This window comes from Triticum aestivum, chromosome 6B, assembly GCF_018294505.1.
Source record: "Triticum aestivum cultivar Chinese Spring chromosome 6B, IWGSC CS RefSeq v2.1, whole genome shotgun sequence".
In the NCBI taxonomy this organism is placed as follows: domain Eukaryota; kingdom Viridiplantae; phylum Streptophyta; class Magnoliopsida; order Poales; family Poaceae; genus Triticum; species Triticum aestivum.
The window spans coordinates 695,485,958-695,497,678 of record NC_057810.1 but is presented as its reverse complement, the minus strand read 5'-3'; the positions used below and the strand labels follow the sequence as shown (position 1 = coordinate 695,497,678).

At 43.2% G+C, this 11,721-nt stretch overlaps 1 protein-coding gene across 1 annotated transcript; it reads left to right on the top strand.

Annotated features, from left to right (window-relative positions):
* Positions 1–1,130: 1,130 nt before the first annotated feature.
* On the top strand, positions 1,131–2,840 carry LOC123134931 (protein SRG1). Its single transcript, XM_044554078.1, has 4 exons — positions 1,131–1,411; positions 1,499–1,758; positions 1,933–2,254; positions 2,359–2,840. Exons 1-4 carry the CDS (start codon positions 1,169–1,171, stop codon positions 2,599–2,601), a joined length of 1,068 nt encoding a protein of 355 aa, XP_044410013.1. The 5' UTR covers positions 1,131–1,168; the 3' UTR covers positions 2,602–2,840.
* The last annotated feature ends 8,881 nt before the right edge of the window (positions 2,841–11,721 follow it).

Genomic DNA, 11,721 nt, shown 5'->3' with positions numbered 1-11,721 from the left:
CCTCATATATTGATCAAATAACAAGAGTCTTACAATCGTTCATTACATAATTAGCCACGCAGGGCGGAACAGAGTTACACAGTATATCATCAGACATGCTATCAAAACTAAATTTAACTATCTCATATGTCGCCTTGTTAGCCTGCCTATCAATCATAACAAACTTTAGATTAACAATAAACTTAGACTTACATTTTTAGATCCACATAAGGCGACCTGTCAACAGTTTCTTTCGCTAGGAAAGATGCAGCAAAGGAGCAGCCAGTTTCCAAGATAATTGGTTTGTGAAGAGAAATACCAATGTACAGCCCAGCGAGGCACGCACGTAGTTCCGCCTCCTCCGCTCCGGAGCACACTCGAATAAAATCCCAAGAAGACACCAGGAAAACAAACCAAAAAAACTGAAACTTGTCATCCGAAAAGAAAGTCGCCATGCTTGACAATTAAAGTTGTCATCCTCACGTCCCTCAAAAAAAATAGTTGTCATCCTCGTGTCACTAAACTTGCCACAAAAAGGTTCGAAGTTGTCATGTGTTTGTGCCACACGTGTGACACTTATCAGGGTCCTATAAGTTTTATTATTATTTCTATTTATGATTGTCTGATATAAATATCAAAATTCAGGATTTTTGTTTGGAAGTTTCGCGGCAATTCAGCGAGATAGCAGCGCAAAGATTGTACTTCTTTACTCTTTGGGCAAGTGGCACCATATCCACGCGGAGAACCAGCAGCGTTAGGTTGGACTTTTCTTTCTCTTGACAGTTTATACAGATAAGGATATATGGATTCTCAGTTTCTCACTAACGACTGGCTACATCAGTACAGCCTGGACAGGCTGCGTGTGAAGCAGGAGATAATGGGGCGAGGGCGATGAGGATGTTCCCAAGTCTCCCTAGCTTTGTCTGCATGGACTGTTTGGGGAAAAAAACTCTCTGGATATGGAAAGGTTCAGACAATCCAGACAAACGGGACCAGCCAGCGACCAGTTGCATTAGTTAAGTGGAATAGTGTAACACAAGAAAAATTCAAAGAAGAAACGACGGAGAAATAACAGCCTTCCTGCACAGTGCGCACAGAAAAAAAAACATTCCTCCTTGCTAATATGCCTAATTGCCTATATATAGATCGAACTACCACAGAGGAAGCTCAAAACCAACAGCAAGCAACCATGGCTTCTTATGACCAACAGTTCAAGGTTCTCGAGGTACCTCCGATCGTGCAAGAGCTGGTGGGCGCCGGCGTGCAGGAGCCACCGAGCCAGTACGTGCTTCCTGAGCAAGACCGTCCCGCTGCGGCGGTCACCGAGATGCCCGAGCCCATCCCCATCATCGACCTCAGCCGGCTGTCTGCCGGCAGCGCCGAGGAGTTCGACAAGCTGCGGTCCGCCTTGGAGAACTGGGACCTCTTCCTGGTAATTAAACTTCTTTGCGTTGTCATTTCATTCATGTGATAAAGCTTAGCGGTCATCTCATCTCCGATGCCGCCGATGTTTGTCCAGGCTGTTGGACATGGAATGGAGCCTAGCTTTCTTGCCGAGGCGATGAAGGTTACGAGAGAGTTCTTCAACCTCCCGCTGGAAGAGAAACAGAAGTACTCAAACATTGTCGACGGAGAGAAGCTGGGCATGGATGGATACGGTAACGACATGGTCGTAAAAGAGAATCAAGTCCTTGACTGGAACGACCGGCTCAATCTCCTAGTGGAACCCGAGTCCCTAAGAACCTACAGACTGTGGCCAACACAACCCCCTTCTTTCAGGTACTTACCATCTAGCTCTAGGTTTTTACCATATACTTACATGGGTACATGCACATGCTACTGGAGAATGTAGACTCTGCCATATTTCTTTACAGAGGGGTACATCAGTAATCCGGCAGTTGATGAGTAACCCTATACATACAATTGTCTTAATTAGCATCCATAATTGTGCAGAGACATCCTGTCTGAGTACACGGTCAAGTGCAAAGCGGCGGCTAACCTTGTCTTTCGAAACATGGCCAAGATACTCAATTTACAAGAGGAACACCTGGTAAACATGATCGGCGAGAACTCCATCACCCAAGCTATATTCAACTACTATCCTCAGTGTCCAAGGCCGGACCATGTCTTGGGCCTCAAGGCCCATACCGACGGCTCCATAATCACAGTCAACTTCGCCGATGCTGAGGGGCTCCAGCTTCAGAAAAACGGCATCTGGTACAACGTGCCCATCGTTCCAAATGCATTGGTTATGAACGTAGGAGATATAATGGAGGTACTTTTTGTGTAGTCAGCTACATGTATAATTGTTTGACCTTGTTTTGTGGATTGGCAAGCTGAGATATAATACTTCTCTCTATTGCATCCCGATGCATGCAGATTTTGAGCAATGGGTTCTTCAAGAGCCTGGTGCATAGGGTTGTGACCAACGCGGAGAAAGAGCGCTTGTCGTTGGTGCTGGTCTATACATTGGAGCTCGAGACAGAGCTTGCGCCGGTGTCAGAGCTGGTGGATGACAAGAGACCTGCGCGATACATGAAGATCAAGCTCAACGACTACATGGAAAAATATCATGACACTTATGCCACAGGGACACTAGCCATCGACGGCGTGAAGATCTGAATATGATTCTGATGTGTACGAGCTTGCTGAGTATGATCTATGGTGAAGTATCTTCCGTCGACCAGTTTGTAACGAGTTTATATTTTTACATACCCTTTTCCCCAATTTTTGTGTGTGTACTCCTTCTTGTAAAATGTTCGGCAGCTTGTGTGGCTGCATGAAGCATTGAAATAAAATGTATCTGCTGTGTGCAACATGCGAATGCAAAGGATGGAATAAAACTTAATTGTTGTATGCAACATGAGAATACAAAGGATCGGATAAAACTTATTGGTTGTTTGCAACATGCGGATGCAAAGGATGAAAGGATAGTTTCTTGCTGGTATGTATCACTTTAAAGATTCATAAGTACCATTGTGCATCATTTTCAAGGGGGAAAATACCATTGTGCCATGAAAAAAAAATGTGGATTAGTAGTAATAATTCCATGTGCATCTTTCCTGAAACATAGACATCCACTACTATAGAGTGTGTCGTCACTAACCGGCAAAAAATTCTTATCGTTGACCGACCGGTGACCTGTCAGTAGCTTCTCGTTAGTGATGAATATGTTGGCATTGACCAGCCACAACAAAGTCTCTCACCGGCCGGTGCTTCTAGTCCTCAACAGAAGTATGTTCAGGAACTCCTATATGCAACCATAGCTCAGGCTTCGTGCTACCGATGGAGATCCAAAGGAAAAAAACAGCAGAGTGATCATAATAACACACAAAACAAGTATGTTTCTTGCATGACATTAAGGATATACTTCTCACGTCATAAAAACAACACCAAAGCACACGAAAGGTTAGTAACATCTACAAATGGCCCAATACCATCTACAAGAGGCCCCAGTCAAACCAAAGGCTTATCACATCTCAGAAGGTACAATAAATTCTTCTAACTCAAGAATATCAGCGCCATGACATGGGAGGGCTCCACATGGATAAAGCGAATAGGAGAAGCATCCTACAAGTGACCAATGATTTGCAATCAGCTAAAGCAGGCAATAACAAAAAATATAATTAAGCTAAGTCTTGATCAGTCCAATCCTAGTGGCAACATATACTTCGCCAGAATATAACATATCATCAAGTACAACATAATGTAGAAGATTTAAGTACATGACCATTCCTAGCTGCCATATGCATCAACATACGAATATATTAAGAGAAAAGTGTATTTTTCGTCCCTTAACTTTACGCGATAGTCTAGAAATAGACCATGCATTGGCTCCAAAATAAGAAAACCCTAGTCCTTCAATTGCTGAAACCAGATATTTTTCGTTCCTCCAGTTGCTTCGGTTGGTTTTGTGTTCAAGTGGCATGGTTTTGACCATTGACCTCGCAACACCACCCCCATGGTGTCATCCCAAAATGTTGCCTCCATTTTGTTTGAAAACAATTTTTTTACAAACCAAAACATCTATGAAGTGTGGCCTTGCTAGCTTTTTTATGACCGTAAACATGGCTATTCAAATAGTTTGAGACTCTGCAGAGGTTGTACACTTTACCGCAAGATCCAGGATGCTTTCCGTGTCAGCCACGACTCACCGTACATTAAGCACCCGATCTTTCTAATATTAACGTGGAGCCTAGCAGATGATATTGTTCCCCTGCACCCCACACAAACACATCCTTCTCATTTGGGTAAGAAAGATCCAAACAGGATTGTTACTTTCCTACGACCATAACCTACGGGTGTACCGCATTTGTGCCCAGTAGTGAGAGACACTAAAGACCCCTCCTTTGGAGTTGGCCCTGTCCCGAGAGAAGTTACGCTGTCCCTCGTCACTATACTGCGGGCTCCAAGCTAGGTTATCCAAGTTACTAAGTTTAGCCCCGTCCAACCAGGATAATGTGGTTGCACATGCATGTTAGGCTAGTTTAGCGGCACTTCGCTTTATTCCTAAAGTTGAAAAACCACCTTACACCATTTTATCCATCACAGCCACCTTATTTTCCATCATCATAATTTAATTATACCAATTTTTTATTTTTTTTAACAGAGAAAAGCGCACAAAGCGCCAACATTTTATTCAGCTCAATAATATCTTACAACGTGAAGTACATAGCCCTGGAAATTGAAATTGGAAAGGAGGAAAACTACAGGGCACGGCCTATTTTTATGAGTTGAAGCAAAACAACTAATGTCAGTTTCTATAGAACTTCTAAGAAACTGGTGAGCCACTAATTCCATCATGTCCTTCACATCTCTCTTCTTTCAAAACATTGTTTTCGAAAATATTCCTACCTCCAACTACACTATCAATTTTTTTTGTCAACATCACTCTTGGGCAATAAATGTCTCCCAATAGGTTTTATAAATAGTTTTGGAGAAGCTCCCAGCTTTGTCCCAAGTATGAGCATTGGGGTTATAAGGATTGGGTATCCTTTATCCTATATACCTATGAGAGTGATGCTTGCTAACTTATTTATCTCAACATGCAAGCATACGCCACATCACCATACAGTTATGAATCCGATAAGACTCACCTCAACATGCAATCATGCATGGGAAAAGACCCAGCACCACATGCAACCATGCATGGAAAAATATTTTAAATTCTATTATTCTACTTATATTCAATAAACATTTTACTAATATACATAATCAAATATAATCAGTTGTGTGTTTTTAACTTTGGTTCACGTGATATTAATCTAAATATTTCTATTCCACACAAACAAATTGTGTCGATTAATGTTCACGAATTTCCAAAATTGTTCCCAGATTAAAAAAATCATGAATTCAAAAAATGTTCATCAATTCAAAAAGATATTTTTATTTATTTAAAAAATTTCCTAAATTCGAAAAATGTTTGCGAATTTGGAAAAAATTTCCCAAATTTAAAAAATCATGAATTCAATTTTTTATGAATTTCAATTTTTTATGGATTTTAAAATAAGAAAAATGAAAAGAGAAAAAGAAAATAAAAAACTTAAAGCTGAAAGAAAAAGACATAAAAATGTTCACGAATTAGAAAATCAAAAGAAAAACGAAATGGAAGAAAGACATGATTCTTTTGAGAAAAAACCGGTTCAGGGAAGTTTCTAGAACATTCCCAAAACTGGCTGGAAAACGACCGAGAAAAGCCCCGTCATGAGCCGGCCCATGTAGGTGTGCGTTTCTTCCGTATCCACCGACCAGCATGTTAAATAGGATTTGCCATTTTATTAGCAGGTTAGTCCTCATGAAAATCAATGGTACTTAGAGATCACACTGCACATTTTCTGAACTATGCATGTTGTTGTGTTGGACAGTTGATGTACACGGCAGCAATGGTTATAAACATGAGTCCTCTTTGGCGTCTAAATAAAAATGTAACGCTCCTGTCAGTTCCTCGAAAATGAAATAGTTCATATATACTCCCACCATTTTGGAACAAAATCGAAGGATTTTGTATCGTCCGGCTAGTGAAGTTCCTGCGAAGCGAAATGAGGCAGCTCGATCGCGAGCTTTGAACCACCAAGGTTTCATTTCACGAACCAAGTCATATTGAACCGAGTGTTGCTGATGTTATGCTCTACTTCAGTAATCTAAACGCTCTTATATAGCTTTATAGAGGGAGTAACTCCCAATATCTGAAGCAATTGGGACTGGCTGGAACACGAAGTACTTGTAGCTCAGTAGTCGACATCATGGACGGCCAAAGAGAAAAGCTTAGCACGGGTGTGCGTACCTGCGCACGCAAGTATTCTCGATTTGCATAAATAAAATCCCCTTTGACTCGGCATATGCATTATGATTCTGGTTTTCTCCTTTTGAGGGATGGATGCCCATGGTCACGGCAAGTGGACGCCTCCTGATCAAAGTCAACCCACAAGCTAAGCTAAGCTAGGCAGCACTAAAAGGAAAAGGTTGCCTCATGCTTGCACGCTAATGCATGTACACTGCAGCACAACACAATTTTTTGAGCTGAAAACTGTAGTGGGGGTGGCTGCAATAACACGAGCATGGCAGATCGTGCCAGCCATGCATGTTAACGGGCACAGGTCGGGTCAAAATCTGATATCTGACCCCTGTATCCTGGAGGTGCCAAGCTTAACAATATGCTGGTAATCCTAGTAATTAATAGGCAGGTCGCGGTCGACAGTCATGTTGCTTATTACTGAAAGCATAACCATCCAACCTATAGTTTGATTCTTCAAATAGGCCACCCCAGTTGTTATGACGAGTATGTTTGGTAACTGCTTGAGGGAAGTTTCTTCCTCACTTGAAGCGCACATATGATTCGGTGTTTGTATATCCTTCTGGGTCTAGAGGACGCGGGATCTATATAGAGAGTTTGGGTGCAGCTGACCGGAAATGGCTGCAACGAATTTCTTGAACTGGATTTGATAACGATCCAATAACACGATTGCTGACTTGAGTCATTTGTCTTGTTACTACCGGATTATATTGAAGGTGTTGCTCCAATTTTTATTCTTTGTACTTTTATATGACTCTCTAGATGTTGGTTATTTTAAACTTAATAAAATGTGCTTGGTGACTGCTTCTGCAAATGACACTTAAAGATGGTTATTGATATCATTATTCCAACTCCTTTTTTCTTCAAAAAATTAGCCTCTACGTTGATTTCTATTATTGAAACCACCAATTTTCACAAATACTAAGTAAAGAAGACAAAAGAAGACATGAAGCTAGGTCACCAGGTCCTCATTACAAATACGGATATAATACGTAGATCATCACAAAACAACCTAGGTAGTGTTGAAATATAGGGTGGGCCTTGGGCCCATCTAACAATTTAAAAAAAATCTCTAAGGGCTCATGTGGGTTATATGACAATGGATGTGGTGAAATATTTAGTCTCATACCGCTAGTTGAAGAGGAGTTGGACCTTCTTATAAGAGATTCTCTTTCACATGCTATTGGATCTTAAGAAGAGAAGTGGTTCCTGCGCGCTCCTTCTTCGCCGCAACAGATCGCATCCGCCTTCACGCGCACCCGTCCCACTGTTTCTTCCTTTGCTTTGTTGCCACCAGTGATCCCATCCTGTCCACCGCGTACACGGTTGACGGGAGCGTCGTTTTCATCGTCGCCATGTCCACCGCCAGCGACACTGACCATCTCACCGCAGAGGAGACCACCGCTGTTGCCGCCGCGGTGGCGGTTTTTGCCTGACCTATTGGAGTGTATAACTCGCTTACCCCACTCTTGCTTATTTATGTGTCTATTGTTTGTGTAGTATGTGCTTAGCTGGATCGTAATCAACATGTTATTAATTCTGTCAATGTCATGCTCATGATTTATTCATGAATTACATTAATCAAAATATTGCTACTAATATACTCAACAGATAGCAGTAAATGAGCACTAAAGAGGCTGGGGGAGATGAACAAGCCATCAATGTTGGAGAATTAGCCTACGCCAGAAGTAATCCTAGGAGTCGTCGGAGCCCACCCATGCCTTCTGTTGTAGTCTTGTAAACCTCCGTCATAACATACTTGATCTTCATGACTCCTTCAATGTTTTTTTTTATTTTTTGCCTTTGGCTTGTCTGTAAGAATTGTCCAGTTGGTGAGGTAATGACAAAAGTTGAAGATCACTTTTTTTAATCATAACATGCTGCATTTCTGATTCATGATTGGAATATAAATACCTACAAAGTTGAACATATTGTATCTTACTCGAGTCCAATGAAAACAACATGCTTTTTTACTGGACCACCTATTCCTCAGCTGACTGTTTTTTTTTTCGGCCTATTTTGAACCGGGATTGATATCCAACGGATGTCCTTCATTTTCAACCTCTCGATACGCATTGTTCCTCTTCCTCCTTGCAACGACAATTCCTCTAGCCACAGCCCCGCCTCCGGCGATTTCCTATCTAAGCCCTCGTTGGCGATGCATCTCGAGCTCGACAGCTATCTAATGCGAAAACAAAAAGGCCCCCCACCCCACCTTCACCGGTCAACCCACATCCTTGCCTCCACCAACGAGGTCCTGGCGCGGCCTCATCTCACCCGCACGCTGTGGCCGGCGGCCTCGCCTCCATCTCGGCATCGGAGCGCCACACTATTCTATCTTCCCTGGAATCGACTGATCCAAGTTCGTTTTATCAGCAGCTAATAAATAGCAAACGCATCTTTTTATAAGTCAACTTTACTACCGGAATTGTTGTTTGTATGCCAATCCATTGGGAACGCTGCTATACACACGATGCCACGCAGACGATTTGTGGACGATGCTAAATTCAAGCCATGTGATGCACAGCAGCAGCACTGTTCTACGGTTGGATTTGACTGTCGGCTACACATCGTGTGTGCAGTTTCGTCTGCACAGCAATTTCGATCCATTGGCATGGGGGGGCACGGCGACCGATAAAAAGACGAGATCGAGGTCTCTCGAAGCAAAACTAGCATCTTTGCCCCCCAACTGCAGCAAACTCGATCGCAGCGTACGCGTCTCCTCGATCGCGTACACATGCGACGACATGCCGCCCGGACCCCGGTGCTACTCGCCTACGTACTACGAATACAATTCATGCTTGTCATGCCGCCAGATCCACGAATGCCGGTGGTCCAATGTGCATGCGGTCGATCGCTTGGGTTTAGCTCCAAGCCAGCCTGCGCTTTTGCATGCCCCGGCCCTTTCCTTCGTCCATTCGCATTATATATATGTACTTGGAGAAAACTTTAGCAAGTACTCCTACGTAGAATACTGTGCTGGCACACTGTATTGCACTTACTGCCATGGTTTAGCGAGGGTTCACGCTACGTGTTTGACATTTTGTGCGGGCGTCGTTGATTGATCATTCCCTTACCTTCTCGGGAGACGATCGAGCTGGGTTACTTAGCTTTGGAAGGTTATGAAAAATGCTGGGTTAAATATTACTAGGCTTGATTAATTCAAAATGCAGGTGGAGTAATAAGTACTCTAGGTGCTAGCTAATGTGCTTTGTCATGTTCTTTTTTAACACAGTACAAACGCAGATGTCGTGGGAACAATTCCGACAGTAGAAAGAGGTAGGATAAACGAGCATGATCTATCGAGATGGAAACAGGTGACACAATGTTTTTAACGAGTTCAGGTCTCTTGCGGTGCCCTATGTCTCATGCTCAAGAGAGGCTTTCTTTTATCTCAGCATGAACAAGGAGTTACATGGAGTTTTAGAGAGAGTTGGAAGAATGAAAGCGAGGACCCTGAGCTATGTGGCGGGGTGGCTTATATAGAATGCGCCACCCTCACCTCTTATGTTACAAAGTGGAGCATCAATGCCATTATCTTTAATGTCGCCCATTAAGATAATAATCAATTGCTCCATTCATTAGTGATGGCGCTTCAGATGCCTTGTATGACTGTTGGCCTTCGCGTATCCGAGTGAGCCATACGACTAACTAGTTGACGGTCATCCAAGTGGATGGTATGTTGATTGTCTGAGTGATGTTGGCCTGGATGTCGTCCGAGTAATGTTAACATAGATGTCATGTTTGGTAGTATGAAATTGATTCGGGCCCATCTGTCGTATGGACCCTATGCCTTATGATATTTTTGACCCTCTATGTGCCTGCCTATCTGTTATGTGTATCCCCAACAACAAACGCTCATACATATGCACATACACTCATCTCTATGAACGCACGCGCTCACACCCTCTCACTGTGAGCATCTCCAAGCGATTGAGCCGGCACATCATGTTGAGATTGACGAAGTAGCCACAGATGCATTCGTAGTCGACGGAAATGTATCCTCCCACTGAAGGTATAAGTACTTCTAGGGCTAATGTGCTTTGTCACGTTGCTAATTGCTACGATGATAGCTCTCTAACCTACCCTTCACGTCAAAATAGGGAGACGAAAGGGATGAAACAAATGTGACCAGTGAGGATCAGGCGGATGTACAAGACCTGTGTCAGAGTTTGGCACCAAAAAGAAATCCACATTCTGCAATTTTTTGTTTCTACAAGTTTTTTTATAGGCAAGGATAATTTGCATATCCCAAATTACCGCATAGTGTATATTTCGTCTCTCAACTAATTTTTGCGTAACCTTCACCCTAACTTATGAACACATGATGGCTTTCGTGAAAGTAGTAAAATACAGTCAAGGTCATGGTTTTTGCAACGTAACGAACACATGTGGCGATCGATCCTACACGGCATTGAACATTCTCCCCCCTTTCTCATCATCGCCTCTGCTTTCCTCTCTACTTTGCATGCCCATCACCTCTGTCTCTACCGCGCCTCCACTCCCCCCCCCCCACTACTACCACTCGCTTCCCTGCTACCTTCCTCCCTCCCCCGCTCAACAAGGAGGAAATGACTTGACCGGATATGTCGGGTAGAGGCATAGAGCGATGTGTCGAAGGCTAATCAGAGAGGGGCTTATGCACACTAAGCCATGGAGGAAGGATGCGAACATGGAGATGTAGTGGGTGACACCTGGATGCACGTTGATGGCACATGTATAACCTCGTTTATCGCATCATCGCTGCCTTAGAATAAAGTGGTCGTGCAAAGGTATCACCCGTTTGAAGATCAAGGCGATGGTACCGAAGATGCTAGAGGCGAAAGATCAAGGTGGTTGGGTTGCTTGTATACTATAGTTGTACAAAGAGAAGGGGGAGGGGGGAGAAAATGTTTTTTTTGCGTAGTAGGGGGGAGAAAATGAGAGGAGTAAAACCAGCTTTGATGTGTAGAATACCGCTTCCACCCTGCCACAACGTGAAGTCAACACCACTAATACCAGTGTCACGGACCAAATATATCCAATATTGTAAGTTTATGGTAAAAAAAATGGCAAAATTAGTTGAGAGGTGAAGCGAAACACTATTTTGTTAAGTTTGAGGGACGAATAGTACACTATTTGCAAAGTTGAGGGACGAAAAGTACACTTGTGGAAGTGTTTACTTACCATGTTGCATATGCTTGGAATGACAAGCTAGCTACCTGGAAAAAAAAACTAACTTAAGCATGCATGCATCCTTTGCTATCCATGTGAGGTGATCGATCGGGATCGGCGCCATTTTGTTCGTGCAGCTCTGGCTTAGCCAGCTTTGGTCACAATCGTCCTCGTGATGCATGCCGGCCCGGCCCAACGTACGTTCGCACTGCTTCGCCCATGATACGCGCACCGATCGCCATTGCTTATAAAAGGGGGAGAGCACGATGCATATCACAACCTAGCTAGACCCTCTC